The 18,195-nt window shown below is 40.4% G+C and overlaps 2 protein-coding genes across 2 annotated transcripts; one reads left to right on the forward strand and one right to left on the reverse strand.

Moving 5' to 3' along the window:
- The first annotated feature begins 1,300 nt into the window (after positions 1–1,300).
- Positions 1,301–7,945, forward strand: rab38b (RAB38b, member of RAS oncogene family). The gene is made up of 3 exons (XM_054625831.1): positions 1,301–1,589; positions 3,993–4,270; positions 6,520–7,945. The coding sequence occupies exons 1-3, from the start codon at positions 1,361–1,363 to the stop codon at positions 6,667–6,669; spliced, it is 657 nt and encodes a 218-aa protein (XP_054481806.1). The 5' UTR covers positions 1,301–1,360; the 3' UTR covers positions 6,670–7,945.
- Positions 7,946–11,100: 3,155 nt separating this feature from the next.
- On the reverse strand, positions 11,101–17,293 carry LOC129113548 (transcription regulator protein BACH1-like). The gene is made up of 5 exons (XM_054625913.1): positions 17,173–17,293; positions 16,795–17,043; positions 14,779–16,260; positions 13,387–13,593; positions 11,101–13,288 (listed from the first exon to the last, which is right to left on the reverse strand). Exons 2-5 carry the CDS (start codon positions 17,041–17,043, stop codon positions 12,953–12,955), a joined length of 2,274 nt encoding a protein of 757 aa, XP_054481888.1. The 5' UTR covers positions 17,173–17,293; the 3' UTR covers positions 11,101–12,952.
- Positions 17,294–18,195: the final 902 nt, after the last annotated feature.

Consider the following 18,195-nt stretch of genomic DNA (forward strand, 5'->3'; position numbering starts at 1 on the left):
TAATAAACGTGCTTGATGGTACTGTGGTTTACCCTTGTGAATATATTTGTGATAAAATGACAATCAATCTTTTATTTAAGGCATATTTTAACAGTAGCATCAACATTGTAGAGCACGCTGTCAGGCGCTTCACCCCCTTCTACTCCTCTTCTCCCACCCCTCTTCCTTTACTCAGGTGTTCTTGATCCATGATTAGTGTGTGGCCCTGCCCCCCATATATAAGTGAGGCTGAAGCAGGATCTCTCTCTTCTCAGACTAAAAAACTTCCTTCATTCATTTTTTTTGCTCCCTGTTTTGGTTTTTATTTTTTAGGATGGAGGACCTGGTAGTCCAGTTGTCGTTGCTGTTTAGTTATTGAAAGTATTGATAGTTTAGGGGGGAGGAATTCTAGGTCCAACAGCCCCTGGTGTGGCTGGCCCAGACTCCCTCGTTGTTTTTGTCCTTTTTGGCCAGGCCTCCAGACTCTCATAGTTTTAGTTAATTTATGGCATTACTAATAAATAAAATCTGGTTGCTTTAGTAACTCTTGTGTATGGCCTCCTTTTTACAATGTTGTCCTGTGACTGTAACACATGCCCCAAAATGTTTTTCAAGAGAAAGGCATGTCACTCTGTAAATATCAACCTGCAATGCCATGTTTGTGGTGTTTTGACATGTCTGATCCAGCAGTTGGATGTGTCGCTAAATATGGGGAATATGTATATTGGATAAAGATTTTTCATACTTGAAATTCCTTTCAACAATGACAAAAAAAAAAGGGAGGACTCGCTTCTAACCACAACAACTGTGTGCTTTATTCTGCTAGTTGCATTACAAAAATCAGCAATTTTACTTAGGGATGACTAACTGAAATTACTGCATTATTTGCAATATGACAGATTTTTTTTTTTTTATCTGCATCTAAACAGACATTTAAGAATCTCATCCTCTCTTTTGCCAGATGAAAGGCACATGGCAACATGTGGGGAGTGTAGCTACAACAAAAAAAAGACAGGATTAAAATGTATCACCCTTTCCTGTTCTCCTTTGCAGTGTAAAGCTTATAGTTGTTTTAGGTAACTTAAACAAGGAAGCGTGTATTACGCAGCATATAGAGGGTTAGGGAAGTCACATGTATATAGTGGCAGTATGTTGCATAGGAGACTCTGGAACAGGAACTACTGGGCAGCGCGTAAAGTCAGTCAACTGGGCGCACCTCTCCGAAGTCACAAGTTCCCCAAGCACAGGATCACAAGTGTCCTACTCCCACTAGGGGGAGACACACGGGATAGAGGGGGGTGGGGGGAGACGAAGCCTCCAACCGCACTCAGACCGAGTCAAAGTTTCTGGAAGCTGCTGCGCCTGAGATCCGACAAGTGAGATGACCAATCACTCTGTGCACACCAACGGCATGCAGGGCCTCCGGAAGGAGCACCTGTACAAGGTGCTGGTCATCGGAGACCTGGGGGTCGGGAAGACTTCCATCATCCGGCGGTACGTCCACCAGAACTACTCCACCAACTACCGGGCCACCATCGGTGTGGACTTCGCCCTGAAGGTGTTGAACTGGGACTCTGAGACTGTCCGGCTCCAGCTGTGGGACATTGCAGGTGGGGCTGTGGAGAAGGGGAAAAAAGAATAGGAAGTTGAATGTGTTTTATTTTGCTGGGTGTATTCGTTATCTCCTGCTGATCTTCAAGAATTCTAACTTTAAATAATCTGCTGCTAGGATCAGCCTGATCAAAGTAAAGTATTAACGTATATTTTTTCCGTGTTAAATATGTCAAATATGTGCAAGAACTAAGGGAAAAAGTTAAAAAAAAAAAAAAAAAAAAGTAAAATTGTTGTTTAGCAAAGCTGTTTGTCAAAGTTCCTTAAAATTTGATGGTTTTGAAAGATACGACTTATCTTCAGATGACAGAGAGACATGACACATTTTGAAATATTCACAACTCAAAGAAGCACTGTCATCGTGTAGAGCAGTATTTTCTCTCTCTCTCTCACACACACACACACACACACACACACACACACACACACACACACACACACACACACACACACACACACACACACATCTGACTTTCTTGCCAGATCTTAACTTAGAGGATATTTTTGAACTCTGTACACTCGTACCTGGACAGAAAAAGATGTAACATCTGTCTGAAGGTATGAGAGTAAAAACAACCATGTGACCTAAGCCATCTTGGTTATTGTGTAAGTGATTTTGGTGGTGATTTGACCTTCATGCTAACATGCTCACAATGCCAATGGTGCTTAGGGAAGACCAGCACACTGTCATTCAGTCATTCATTCAAGGTATGATGCTGCCTCATGTGATGAGAACCATGTGATGGAGACTTAGAGGCCAGTCACAGGAGTGTCATTGTAGCCTAAATAAAAAGCAAAACATCATTAGTCACTCACACGCACGCACATGCAGACACATGCCTCAAGCGGTGAAATGTAATTATAAGTCACATCTTATTTAGTCTCATCTACCTGCTTTAAATGCGTCCTTGTGAGGAGGAGTAGGGGCTGAGGAATTCTGTTTTCTTTTAATCTACAGTACCAGTCAAAAGTTTGGACACACCTTCTCATTCAATGGTTTTTCTTTATTTTAATCTTGAATTTTTTCTAAATTGTAAATTAATATTGAAGACATCCAAACTATGAAGGAACACATGTGGAATTATGTGGTAAACAAACAAATGCTCAACAAACCAGAATATGTTTTATATTTTAGATTCTTCAAAGTAGTTGAATGAGAAGGTGTGTCCAAACTTTTGACTGGTACTGTATGTAGTGGTACATTTTAAATGTTGTACTTTGAAGTCATGTAAAGCTGTAGATTGCACCATCTATTTAATGAATGACAGCGTGTCAACTGACTTGTGTGACGCGTGTGTCTGTCCACTGCACATGAAGGTTCCTTGTGAGCAAAGAAAGTCATTGATGCATGCTCTTACATTACATTACATTACAGTCATTTAGCAGACGCTTTTATCCAAAGCGACTTACAGGAAGTGTATTCAACATAGGTATTCAAGAGAACTACTAGTCACCAGAAGTCATAAGTGCATCCCCTTTCTTAAACAATCATCTTAAAGCATAAACCAGAGCAAAAGTATAGTGCAGAGGCAAATTACTACGAAAACAATAATTGCAACAGACTAATACGAATATAATAAGTGCTACAAACTACTACGAATAGGATAAGTGCAGTAAACGAATACGAATTCAATAAGTGCAGCGAACTGATACGAATACAACTCTTGCACGAAAGGGGGAAGTTCTCCGTCCATGTCATGTCCGATTTTTCCGTTTCCTCTTACTCATGAGGCAGCGTTTTTGTCTTGTCAAAGTGTTTCTAGCAAAGCCTAAATGGGCCCTCCTGGGTTAACATTTATAAACCATGTACATTTTCTGCTGAGTGGGCATGCTATGTAAAACAAGCAGGACGTACATACCTACACGGCACACGCTCAGTTTTGGACCAACAAATACTCACATTGGACACCAGAAAAAACCCAGGTCAATGTCATGTTGACAGTTGTTCTAACTTACTCCTCAAGCACCTTATTTCTATTCCCTGCACAATACTCAAGCATGGATGAACAAACATACATGCATAGCTGAACACAGACCTTTTAACATGGTTATATTCTTACAGATATATTGTATGAATACCTCTAGTCTGGGTCAAAGTTTATTTTCACAACAAGTCAGGCATTAAAGGTGTAATTTAAGTAGGCCTATTATCAGCGGGGACAAACAGTTGCATTGACCCTCTGTTTAAGTGCAACGTGACAGTAAGGCCACAGGAATGTGCTGTTTCATGCAAATGCAAGCTCTGCTTCATGCAGTCTAAAACTGCCAGATGCCAGATGCATTAGCTGTTTTGCTGTAAAACAATGAGAGCCTCTTATCAAACTGATGGCTCAGAAAACAACCCTGTTGCCACACTAATGAATTAAGCTCCCGGTGTGTGTGCGTGTGTTTGTTCGTCACAGGTCAGGAACGTTTTGGAAACATGACCCGAGTTTACTACCGCGAAGCCATGGGAGCCTTCATAGTGTTTGATGTGACAAGGTCTTCAACCTTTGAGGCCGTCATCAAGTGGAAAGAGGACCTGGATTCCAAACTAATGCTGACCAATGGACAGAGCATTGCCACTGTGCTACTGGCTAACAAGTGCGACCAGGGCAGGGAGTTGACCAGCAACGGCATCAAAATGGACCAGTTCTGCAAGGATCATGGGTTCATCGGATGGTTTGAGACCTCGGCTAAGGTGAGACCAGAGCATGGCTGAGGTTTTCTTTGTTTGCATATATTTTACGATAGTGACATGATATATCGTACTGCCTGTTCTGAGGCTTTTGTATTTACCCTTTTTTTACTTAAAAGATTGAACCCACTCTTGTATATGTCTGTATGACTGGAAAAAGGGCAAAATAGCTAGCCTAGTTCTGTCTAGAGGTAACTCTGTCTACAAGCAGCAGGGTTTCCGCCAGTGAAATGCAAGCCTAGTGGTCCGCCAGGCTTATGTTGACTCAGCGGCGGGCATAAGCATTGGTTACACAACATAAAAATGCCATATAGTATGCCAGAAAAATATCTTAAAAAACATCATAGTTTAGTATGTCATAAAAAAGTCCTAGTAAAGTAGAACATGAAAAATGTTCTAGTATGGTATGTCATCAAAATGTCCAACTGGTATAGTATGTGATAAAATGTTTTTTAATTAAAAAAAAAAAGTAATTGTAAAGTGTGTCATAAAAACATCATATATTGTGTGCAAGTAAAAAGTCAGAGTATAGTTTGCCATATAAAAGTCATTAAAAGTCATAATACCATATAGTATGTAAGAAAAAATATTGTAGAAAACATATAGCATGTTATACTCATTGTACATGCCATGGAGCAAAAAGGTTATTTATAAATGTTACAACTCCTCTAGACCCAAGCCCAGTTCCCATGTCTTGCTTGCCACCTGCTGATTAAGGTGAAGGGGGTTAGCCCCCAACATCGTGACAACTACGGCTAGTGGGCATCTTCAAGTGTTAAAACAACAATTTGTGTTTTTATGGGTGATATGTGCAGGTATTCTTTTGGCTGGGCTTAAGAGGTGATTGTTTGCGGACTGTATACCTGACCTTCAGACAGAGCCAGGCCAGCTGTTTTCCCCTGTTTCGAGTCTTTTTGCTAAGCTAAGCTAACCTAGGGCTTTAGCTTCATATTTGACATGAGAGTGTCAATCTTTTATATAATACAAAAATGCAAATGAATGTGTTTCCCAAAATGTTGAAGTGTTGCTCTATTAAATCAACATGTTAATGAATGGGCCAGATGGTAGGCCTTTGCAGTGAGCGGCTGACACACTCAGTAGAGATCATCTCCCAATCAGGTCACTTCAGTCAGTGAAAAACATCCCCACAGAGCCAACTGGAATTTCATATACTCATGGAAAGTGGCTCTGCGGGGTGAATTTAAGAAGCAGGGTCAAAACAAGTTATTTTGGTTAAAAGTGTTAGAGGATTGTTAACTGATTTCTCTGCCAGGTGTTCAAAAAAGAGTTCTGCGCTTCCAAGCAAAGAAAAATAGTTAATCAATAGAAAATTCTAGGTATTTTGTGCATCACATATATCCCCAGTATTTATGAGATAGTGTATGGTTGACTAGAATTTACAAACATATAATAATGTTTGAACAATTTCTTTCTGTACAGTATATGTTTGTAAGGACGGAGATGCCAACATAGTTTCTGTAATGCATTACAATCTGAATTAACCTCATTCCACATACTAATCCAAAAACTCTGCTGTACTTCCATGCAGCTATAAATTCTACAAAAAGGGATTTCATTCACACATCCTCTGTTGACACTAATATGTTGGAGGCTGGAGCTGCATAAGTGCGCTGCCATGCTTGTGGCATCAAGACCCAACATTCTAAAAGGTCAAAGGTTATAAGGTGCAGGCTCAGCCAGAAATGTCAGAAGTAGGCTATGCAAACAGACATGCACGGCCTTCTTTGGTAGCAGTTAGAAAAATGTTTACAGCATTCATTTGAAGTGGTTTCAGACACATTAAGGTGCACACATGGTGTTAATAACATGAAGGTGATATCATGCTACTTACCCACATTTAGAACATGCTGCAGGTTAACGCCTGCACAGGAGGTTTACTAACGGCACTGCAGCTGAAGCCGGAACATCATGTGCTTTACTGATTAAGCTGAGATGATTGTTTTAGTAACCATCCCAAACAGATTCATTAAAATCATTTTTTCAAAGGTCCATAAATCGAATGTTTACTCCACAATTTTTTTGTTTTTGTTTTCCTAGATGTTTTTTATTCTCTTTTGTTCATTGTCTTTGTTCTGACTGAACCTAATATCAACAATCCAAATGTCAAACAGGATATATAATTAAGGAAATATAACTGTGAAAAAATTATTAAAATACTCTATATACAGATTATAGAAGAGAAGTAAAAACTAATTATAGACCCATGCCTGACAGTTTTCTCTCTCTTTTAGGATAATCTCAATATTGGTGAAGCTGCAAACTTCCTGGTAAAGCACATCATGGCAACAGAGAATGACATCATGAAAAGCGTGGTACCAGACACCATCTCACCTCAGCTTGACTCCAACAGGCAGATAAACTGCTCTGGCTGCTTTAAATGAGGGAAGGAGACAGAACAGAATGGAAAGACACTAGTACAAAAAAGCGACAGGCACACCACGCAGCCTTCCAAGGAAATCAAAGTAAACATCGGCTTCTTTGGTCCAAACCAAGGGTTAAAGATTTTATTTTGGTGACTGTTTGTGGTTTGTTTGTTCTCAATGCCCAATTATAAGAGAAACAGAATAAACAAAATTCACATGGACTAAGAAGTAGGAAGCACAACTTTTAGTGACTCGTCATACTGTGAGTTTAAAGTTTTTGGCAGACAATCAAGTATAACTTCAGCCCTTTTCTATGCTATTTGGCAGGGTTATTCAAAGTATAAAGCTGTTCTTTTCAGCTGCTCAAGATTAGTCAAAAGGTTTACTTTGAAAAAGGTCTGGCAACTGGCCCTCAACGTGCAGAACCAAACTGAACAAGTGTAGGAAATGCTCCAAAATTTCCTGATGCAACACATTCAAAGGTGTGCAGCATTTACAGAATGCAAGCAGGAGTTGTGTTGTTGGTTCTTCGCCACTTCAAGCAACTGTGATTGTGAAGCTGTTCTCCCTCCTTTTACCTTCACCTCCACCTTAACCCGGTGAAAAAAACAGCGTGGTTGACATACAGGCTTCCATTACATACTCTGCAAGAGCCAAAGGCTGTGTAATTACTGTGAATTTTGCACACACATGTTTTTTTATTATGAGTTTAAGTTATTTACAGTATGCTTTTATTAGAGTTATCATGTTTAATGTATTATGTTATTCTGCGTAAAAATAAATAATAATAATCTGTGTTATTTTTCTTCATCAGAAGGACAATTGTGTTGATTGTCTGCATGTAAACTGGACTTTCACATGAGTTCACTTGCCAAAGCCTAACCCTCTGTATCCATGGTAACTAGATCATTTTTATGGTTATTTTCAACATCCGCGAGAAGCTATTTCCAACACACACACACACACATGCTCACAGTTTTTTTTCTCCCTCCCTGTCCTATCTTTTTTACATTACCTTTTCTCCACTCCCACTCCATCATCAGTTATTGTTTGTATCCTGAAAAATTCTCCGTCCTCTCGAAATATGGCTGCTTTCAGTGTCTTTCTTTAGCAGAATATGTCCCCAGACCCACTTTTCCCTATTTCTCTGATTCACATAGCTCACAGTACGTGCAGCATATTATATAAACCCGCACAGGCTCGACTACACATCCAGAGATGGAGTACTTTCATTGATCTTCCAACGAGTTGACTCTGTGAAGTTGTTTTCCTCTTTTTGGTGACCTTGCACCCCTGTGTTACTTTGTGCTAGGGTAATTGAACCCACTGTCCTCAATGTTGTATCTTATTTCTTAGTGTAACTTAAGACAAAAAAGATTTGTGTTTGGGACTTAAGATAAACTAAACTTTATAATATACTCAAGTCCATGGGTGTCCAATGTGCTAGACCTGTATAAAATCAATTGCATGATGTGGACTGTTGCAATTGATACAGGTAATGTTTAATGATGTATTCTACTTTGCATTTATAAATACTGCTTGCACAGTACTTATAAGCCTGATCACAGCAGTGTCATGTGTTGTTAATGCAAGTTCTTGGTGGTCATTTACAGCCTTCACGATGTTGCCTGATGGGCCTAAACAATGACCTCTGAACAGGATTACAATTTCACATTGTTAGTTTGGCTCATCATGAGGGTGTGTGGCATCATGGGATATCAGCATGGTGTTACACTATCCTAGAAAGAAGTGCATGCTCACACATATTCTATGTAGCACAATAATGGAATGTTTTGTCTCACACGTGGGCGGCTGTGGCACATGAGGTAGAGCGCTTGTCCCGTAACCACAAGGTTGGTGGTTCAAACCCCTCTACCAGCAACATGCCGAGGTGTCCTTGAGCAAGACACTTAACCCCAAGTTGCTCCCCGGGCGCTTCATTGCAGCCCACTGCTCCTCCGGGATGGGTTAAATGCAGAGAAATAATTTCCCCATTGTGGGACTAATAAAGGCTTAATTATAAGTGAGACAAACCGCTGATTACACCTATTGTGCATTGTTCTTCTCAATATTTATTGTAAAGTAGTAGAAATAAATTAACTAATTTCACAGGTCCCTGTTTTTCTTACACATTAATAATGTGAACTCAATGTGTACTCTTGCCATTTAACTTGAACCTGGAACATCCCTTTTACAGTCTCATGATCACAGTAGTTCATAGACACTGTAGTAGTGTGTGTGTGTGTGTGTGTGTGTGTGTGTGTGTGTGTGTGTGTCCTCACTGATCAAGGACCCTCAGGTTCTCATTAGGAAGCCACATGACTGCGTGGATTATTCTCTGCCTGAGGGATTAGATTTGGTCGTCTGCTCTTGGCTCATGTTAAAAACATCTCCACCAACCATCAACCCATCGCCTCATCCAAAAACGGCATATATCCACGACATAAATAACTTTTGATTTAAAAGAGGCACATGGTTCATTGTGTAGGGTTTATGGGGCTGTATTGGCAGAAACTGAATAAAATATTCATAACTATGTTTTCATTATTGTATAATGACCTGAAACTAAGAGTGGTTATGTTTTCGTTAGTTTAGAATTAGCCCTTCATATCTACTCAGGAAACAGGTCCTCTTCATGGGGTCTGCCATGTTGCAACAACGTGTTTCTACAGTAGCCAGGAACATACCAACTAAACACTGGCTTTAGTGAGAGCCTTCTGAGTTTTTACTTTACCTGAAGGCCACCGTAGTTCTCAGGAACATTTGGAAAGGGAGGGGTGAGCGGAGGTGTACTCCTTTGGATTCAATCTGCAACCTCGTCGCTCGATACATATGAATCCTACATACTCCTTTAAGAAACAAGCTGTTGTTGTGAGAGTGGGTGTTATTGAAAGATGCGATTTAAAACAAAAGACTCAAATTAAACATTAATTTCAATTTGGAACAATATGCAACAAAGTTTTGGTCCATTAACTCTTCCTATGACAACAGCTGGCACAGATCTAAGTATTCATTACTGGGATTACTAGCCCAACATATTGTGATCTCTTTAGTGCTCAGGCTCTGCCAGAGAACCACCTACAGAAAACACCCACATATTCTCTCAGAGGGAGAGGGAGAGAGAAAGACGAGGAGAAGCAGTTAGCAAGAGAAGAAAATGTGATGGGAGAAAAGCAATGCTTAAATCTTACAGCAACATAAGACAGTCAGCTAATCAAAGGTGCATGCATGTAAACAGAAGCAAACACATTAAACAGGTCACATTCGACTGCCTTTCAAATTATTTCCAGACAGAATTCACACATATCATAAATGATATCTCTATAAGATCAAAACACAGTCAGCCGGCTTAATCACATGGAGACCATAAGGCGATTTACGTAATGCAGCGACAAGAACATGGTAGAAGAAACATGATCTGATATGATCAAGAGTCTGCTGCCCTGTTCTCACCATCAGAAACTGCTCGTGTGGTGCCATCTGTTGTCGCATTGGTAACACTGCAGGCAATGCACAATACTTTATTTCTAATCATATGAACTGGACTTGTATAGTCCAATAAGGAGACATAACTCATGTAGTGTGTTTCCCAAGATGTGTCATTTCTACAGAGTAACAACAAATATAAACACTGTCTGATTGAGCTTAGAAACACACACACACACACACACACACACACACACACACACACACACACACACACACACACACACACACACACACACACACACACACACACACACACAAGTGTTAAGTTAAGTGAAGTGCAATGACTGGATTTGAAACTTAATTACAGCGTGTGAACATGCTTTCCCAAGCAAAGGACCTTTATTACAGTGATTTTCTCATCCTTAAGCCCTGGGATCTCAACGACTCTTGGTTCCCACTCTCCTGTGCCAAAATCTATTAGGCCAAGTTGACCTGCTTGACCTTTGTCCTCCAGGGTCTGCCTGTAATTCTTTATTTATGATACGTTCACGACTAGCTAGCGAGAATGACCAGCATTACTGTGATTCACAGATCTTAGTATAGTTTCGTAATCATCTGGGGAGCTATAACGTTATGTTTGCTCACATAAAAGAAAATGGAGAGATGAAATTGCAGTCTCTGTATAATTAAAATAGCCCCCAGAGAGAGATAGAGAGGGAGAGGAGGACTGAAGAAAGAGTGAAAAAGGAGGAACTTAAAGGTAACAAAGAGGAGACTAAGTGGGAGAGAGTGACTGAGATTCATGAGAGAGAAACATGAAAGACTAAGTGCAGTATTAAATCATTAATATATCCGTCCGGATTGAAAGATGAGTCTTCTGAAAACCTTATGAGCTGAGCTATCCCTCACACTAAACACTGACAGAATTTACATCTCATTAACCTTTCTGTTGTCTTTTATTCTTTTTATAATATCGCATAATGCATTGCACTCATCTTCACAACTGAGGGATGATAACAAACATATTTTACTGTTTGGAGCATTTTATTTTCTGTTTCAATGTTGATCAGCTCTTTTCACTTTTGCTTAAATTTTTTTTTACATTATCATAGAAAGATATAGGATTTTTTGATGCAATAAAAAAGGAATGCAGTCGTAGAGCAATGTGTGCTGCACGTACTGTAGTACACGTCTATACAGCTCTCAGTCTATTGACTGCAGAGGCACTGACACTAGAGGGCAGTAAGCACCAGCGTTATCATTCATTACAATTTGAATGAGTAGTCTGCAATTGGCTTGGTGGGAGAAAAAACCTTCATACATCATTAACCACCAATAACACCCTCACAACTCAACGTCCTCAAAAATACAATGTGGTTACTCAGCATTTCCTCATAAAATCAATGTATAACTGATTTTCGTATTTACTGTCGTATATCATCTTTACACAAATAATGTAAGACCAGCTGCACAGTAATGATTATAATGGGTGAAAAAAAATCTATAAATATATACATATATAATACAGTGAAATTTGATCATGAGGAGGTTGCAGACTTTCTGTGAAGAGACCTGAGTGTCAAAGATTTTCCGTTACGTGGGAGAAACTAAATAAAAAGTTATAGGTGAAAGTCAGAAGAACTACATAAAATGGAGTAATGAATTAATAAACATAATTGTGATGTTGATTATACAGGAGACAAAAAAATACACACATCAATGTGCTTGTACTGCTTGCATAGACACATTAATGCTACATTGTTTACTTGACCCTTGGCAGTAATTTAGATAAGAGTGTTAAAGATAATCAAGTTGTCCTGGGTAACACAATATTTCCATAGTATATATTAGAAGAGTTCAATACCTGCCATAATAGAGGGTAGATATAGAATGTGGGACAAATGATGGGAATGATTTACATCAGACTGAGTGAGGCAGCTTTATTCCTAAAAGTGTAGCTAAGTTGTTTATGTACAGAATAAAAGCTCTGCCGAGGTGCACTTTCTTTAGACAGCACTTAGAACATTTTAGGCAAATTTGTGAGGTCTGTTCAAGTGAGTCAAAGCCAAGCTGTGAGAGCGGTGTGCAACCAAGGAAAGCTTTGTCACTGTGGTCAGATGACCACAATGACAGTCTAAAATATCTTCCACACATATGAACAGAAGGTAAACATGGCACATTATGTTTGTTGTGTTGTATGGTTTTAGTGCAAAATGCTGTTTTGTGTTGCACTCTAAAGAGAGAACCAACACAGTCTGCAAGAGGTATTGTATGCTGAATTTTCCTATTAACACCTGAGAGCCTCTATAAAAATGTTAAACAATTAGAGTACACATGTATAGGGATGAAGTGCGTTATCCTGAGGTAATTAAGCAGTGAAGCACATTATAAGTAAAAAGTCCATTGTTCCCCTTTGATTTCTGATTAAAGTTGTGATTGTCTCAGTGCTAAAATTTTAACATTCTGATTATGCACACTTGCTTACTTGATTTGTAAGCAGGTACTATTCTGCTTTAACCATAAAACTAAGTCTAATAATCCATTTGCAAAGTGTGAAAAATTCGCTACAGAAAGTCATCAGAGACCTATAATTGGAGGAAAAGTAAAATGAATGGTGTTGGACACCTGGAATACATTCCTGATCTCTTAATTTATGTTGTTATGCTTTAAATTGAAAAGGTAGCAGGAATTAATGAGAATTTGTGCTGATTATGGCCTTCCTATTATAACTGTATCACAAGCATGCCACTACCTTACTATGCAGCCTGTACTCAGTCCACAGTCTGTGGTAATGTCTTCAAATATTGTATGGTACAGAGTGGGAACTGTTTAATAGCTAGTCATGTGTTGCATGTTAAATGTATATATTAAGTTAATGTTGACCATCTCCTTTGACTGTATCCGTTCTGGAACTGGACGAGGCCTCCTCAGACGCCATATACTTATCAAGGCTAACAAAACAGGCCGAGTGGGAAGCCTGAGGCTGGAGTGGCAACTCAGAATGTGAAAGTGGTGCATCTATGTGAGGAAAGAAAGAGGACAGAGGGCAGCCCGGGGAGGTGTATTGGGCCAACACCTGGAGCTGCGCTGGCTGCAGGTTGGCTTCGTTGCAGACCCTCTGGCATAATGCAGAGACACTGTGACATGTTTTTGACTTCAGCTGGCTCAAATGGCTCTTCTCCATCATGAGTTTTTCCCTCTCTGTCTTCTGTGAAATGCAGTACACACACCATGATTAACATGTGTGTAAACAAGAAGTGCTTAATAAGAGTTTACTGATTTTAAACAAAAGCATGTTTTTTTTACCAGCTTGTTGATTTCAATCTGCAGATCATATATGCAGTCCAGTTTCCTCTTGCGGCAACGCTGAGCTGCGAGGCGATTTTTGCTGCGCCGTCTCATATCATGGACAAACTCCAGCTGTTCTCGTGTAAAAACCTGTTGCTTCAGCAGCTGTTGGAAGTCATTTCGGCTTAGAGCCACAATACACTCTACAGAGAATGGCAACTGCACCTGGGGACACCAAAGCAAAAAAATATGTGTAACACAAGACAATAAAGCAAGGAAGTATCTGCATCATTGAAGGGGCACTCATAATGACAGATGGAGTCAAAATCTTTCATTATATATAATTATATATATATATGTTTTTATTGTTTTGTCTTTTGTATGACGTCAAGCTGTAGGTGACAGGAGTGTGACTATAGTACAAACACACACCTGCTTTAAAGCATCATGCTTGTAGAGACAGGTTTATTTTGCTTGTCTGAACATCATAAGAAATAAGGTTGAGAACAAAGAAAATGTAACTATTCTTAGGACATCATTCAATGCATTGAAGTGGTAATAGACACATATTTTTGCATAACGTGTCATTATTAACATTAAATCGTAATGCTATATTGACCATAAGCATTAAGATATGTTAAATATAAGCTTCAGTTTTTTTAAGCAATTCTGTCTTCCACTGGTTACCATCTTTTGGGAAAATGAGGGCCCAATTCACAGCACAACTGAGTGCATCGACACCTGCCCAACCAAAAGAGGAAGAGGAAAGTGCTTTTTACTAAACTGTTAATAATTAACTCTACCAGGAATTGCCTTTTAAAAGCAGAGGTTGGGTGTTGGGTTATTGCTGCTGCTAATGTGTGATCGGAAATTTACACTCACTGGTTTATTGGAGCAGTATCAATCATGTAGTGTTTTATCTTAGGTAAATAAAAGCACAGTTTCTCTTCTGAAATGACCTTCGCTCTGTCTGCACACTCTTTGCACTGTTCACAGCTTCTGGGCAGTAACATGAGAGGTTCCTCTCATGTTCCGCCTGTCGTTATTGTTAACTCATCGGGATGAGGTGTTAATTTCAGATGAAGCGGACTCTGAACTAATCAGCAAGACACATGCACACTGTCGCAACACACGTGCACACACGCACACATCATCATTTCTACTTGGTGAATAATTAACTCGGCACTGAAGGGATTCTACTTTCTGTTATATGAATGCAAACACTTATTTGTGTCTGATATAATGTACCTAACTTTATCTAAATCAAACTTAGTGAAGTAATCTAGAGGTAGTGTGAGCTTGGTGACCAGCGCATGAACTTCACAGTTGATGGAAGTAGGACAGATGTATCGACAAACAGAACAGATGTGCAGAGCCTAAGCAGGCTTGATTTATGCTTCAACTGCTCACCTGTCTGGCCCTCTCTCTCGTGTAGGACTCACTGTCTCCTTCTGTTTCTGTCTCTGAGTCTCCATCCTCCCCCGAGTTGAGGGATGACACACCGGACTGAGACGCCCCCTCGCACTCAGACAGCTCTGCTCCCTTCCACAAACATCTGCTTTGGTCCAGCTCCTGGTAATAGGGACAGCTTGTGCTTGTGGAGCTGAGGTTATGGCATTTAGGCCACTCTAAAGATGTGTTCTGTACCCGTCCACTCCCTGTATCAGAGGAACTTCCTGCATCAGGGTCGTGGAAACTCAGCTGAGACAAGTCCATGTCGGACCCCAGCTGCTCGGCGAAGGGCTCGGCCACCTCCCTTTCCACGACGCTTCTGTCTCTGGCGTTCTTTACCGACAGGACCGCTCTCCCGATGCTGCCAGTTTGTCGTCTTTCTTGCCAGCCAGAATCCATCTCTCCATCTTCCTCTTTCTGCTCAGCTTCCACTTGATCATCTGCCTTTTGATGAATGGACTCTGGCTTTACTGCAGTGGAGTCCCTTGTTTTCTTGCCCTCTGTTCTGTCTATGACGGACCTCTTGTGCCCCAGTGATCGAGTTATTGCAGGGGGCTCGCAAATGGTCGTCAGGGGGCAATGGTGCAACATTAACCCTGATGACCTCTCACCCAGCCCTTTGCTTCCCTCGGACAAGACTGCCTTGACATTGGATCTGTCTGTAAAGCTTATGTCTTCCTCTATCTCCATCTCTTTTTCCTTCTTATTGCATTTTCTCTGCCTTTCATTTGTGTTTTTCTCAATCATATCAACCTCCCCTCCCCTGCCATCCCCTGTTTTCTTCTCATGTATTTCAGCTTTCCAAGGCTCATTAGCCCCTCCTTTGCTCTGCCTGGAGGAAATTGAGGTTGAATTACCAGGGAATTCAACGTCATTCTTGATGTTCACACTGCTGGAACAGGGCGAGCAGGGGAGGTCATAGTCATTCTTGATTACTATTGTGGGATCGATCAGACTTTTCTCTGTGACACAAGTTTCCTTCCCACAAGCCAGCTGGAACTTGCGATACTTAGGACACTGCATATAACGATAATTTGTCTCTTCAGCTACAGGTGTAATCGTGCCTGTGCAGTCCTGACTTCCCATTTTGCTGTTCACTGATTTGTTACAGTGCCAAGCCACTTCCTGCTGAGTTGGTGAGTCAGCAACTGGTTTTACTTCTTTTTCGGCCAACAATACATCATCAGAGTCAATGGCACAGTCTTCCTTTGACAATCGCCTCTTACATTTCTTCTTACAACAGGTCTTTCTCGGAACAGGGGCAGGGCTGTGGCTGCTGGAGAAGAACTTAGGGAGGAGGAAATCAAAGCATGCCTCGTCTAGGTCTCTGAAACCAAGAATGGAGGCTGAGTTACGTATTTCTAAGACATCGGCTCTCTCAAAGAGGAGTTTGGAAGTGTAGGCAAACTTCAGCAAGGGTTCAAAGCCAGCAACAGTCACCTGGAAAAGAGGACAAGTGACATGAATGAGGACTTTTTATGCTCTAGTTAATTCTCAAGGATTGCAAAAGTTAATTCTATAACATTTTCCGTCAGATAATCAACCATCCAATACTGTAGGCCAAGAAAATGATCACAAATGTTTAACGAAATAAAGCCTATGATCGTATGACTTTGCTGACAAAGCCACCAATACATGTTACAAAATAATCTATTTTCTGTGGGTTTTCAGTTACCAGGAAACTGAATCAAAGCAGGTCCTATGTTGTTAATGCAAATAATTTTCTCAAAAAAAAGGGGGAAATTGTGTGTTATCAAGGTTACAGGTCATGGGAAGATTTAAGACTAAACAGCATAACAAATTATACAATCAAATAACTCTAATACGGCCTATAAACCATCAACACTTGTTGAGGAAATCAACCTTCTAGTCTTTTTTTAAGTTCACTTTATTTTTACCCATTGTTGTTAATTGGCAGCATGGCTTGTGTGAATCTACTTTCCACCTGTACAGCATAATGAGGTGACATCTCACCTCCTGTGGCAGAGTGATGACCGCTCCATGCTGTGTGAGGGGGGAGATCTTGTGGGTGAAGAACTCGCTGCAGGAAGCGAGAATTGAGCGGTGGGCTCTGAAACTCTGACCCTCCACCACCACGGTAACATCACACATTGTGTCTCGGCGACGCTGCTCGTCCAGGCAGCGCAGCACATGTGAGGAATGCACTGTAGACTCAAATGTAAACACAGACGACCGGTGGGCAGATGTGGCCATCAGTGACATCTATATGAAAGCACAAACACACACAAACAGAGACACACACACACACATCCAACCTTGAAGTTAACATTTCCCCTTTTTCAGGATACATACTTTAAAAGTTATACATAGAAATAACAAAAACATGCCTACCTTACAAGGCTGACTTTATATATCCACGTTTCTTAGAGTGTTAAAGAAAGTCCCAGCTGCCGAGCACACATGGCTATTTCGAAATGGAATGCCGTCCAACCAGGCTACGTTTCCCAGAAAGCCTTATCTCAACTCTGGTACAAACTAAAAACTGAGCTTGACTCAGTCATATGGCCTGTGTGTGAGTATGTGAGAGGGAGGGAGAGATAGAGGGAGTGAGAGTGTGTGTGGGTGGCTGTGCATGTGTGTGTGCGTGTGTTTCTGTGTGTGTTGCAACAACTCTGGGTGTAACAGAGCGCTGACTCATAAACTCCTGCTGATATAGGATGAGCAAGCAGTTTTCCCGTCCACACAAATCCCTCCCTTGAATATGTCTGGTAAACTAACAGGCTTTTCCCCGAAAATCCCTTTACAGATTTACCGAGAACAAAATACAGAGATTAAGATTATGGTTGGGAATAAGAACCTAACAGGATGTTATCATTGTCTTTGTCTTTAGAGTTGTCTGGACTTACTTGAGTAATTGCAGGCAGTGCTAAAACAAATTAATCTGCAACTGCTGCAAGACTATTGAGGCTATTATGTTAGGTTCATATTTCTCAGTAGGTAGTAAATCTTTTTATTTACAAGTGGCTTCAATTCAGGTGTTCTTTGTTGTGTGTTTGTGTGTGAGAAAGTATGTGTCAGAGAGAGAGAGAGAGAGAGAGAGAGAGAGAGAGAGAGAGAGAGAGAGAGAGAGAGAGAGAATTGCTGGCAGAGGCACAATAAGTTAAGTTAACTATTATAATTAATTATTTGTTCATTTTATATTTTCAGACTTTTGAGGTGTCAGCAGCTGTAATGGCCATGTATTCATTTGTCAAATATCTATGATAAAGGTGACTGTAAAGGCACAGGAACGCTGCCAAAAAAATGTGTGTAATGATAAACGTTGCAATCAAGTTTTGTAAAAAAGGAAAAGCACACCTTCAATGCCAGGGTGCCATGCAATAAAGTACAACAGAGTGGACTAATCATCTCCAC

This window comes from Anoplopoma fimbria, chromosome 24 (genome assembly GCF_027596085.1).
Source record: "Anoplopoma fimbria isolate UVic2021 breed Golden Eagle Sablefish chromosome 24, Afim_UVic_2022, whole genome shotgun sequence".
Classification (NCBI taxonomy): domain Eukaryota; kingdom Metazoa; phylum Chordata; class Actinopteri; order Perciformes; family Anoplopomatidae; genus Anoplopoma; species Anoplopoma fimbria.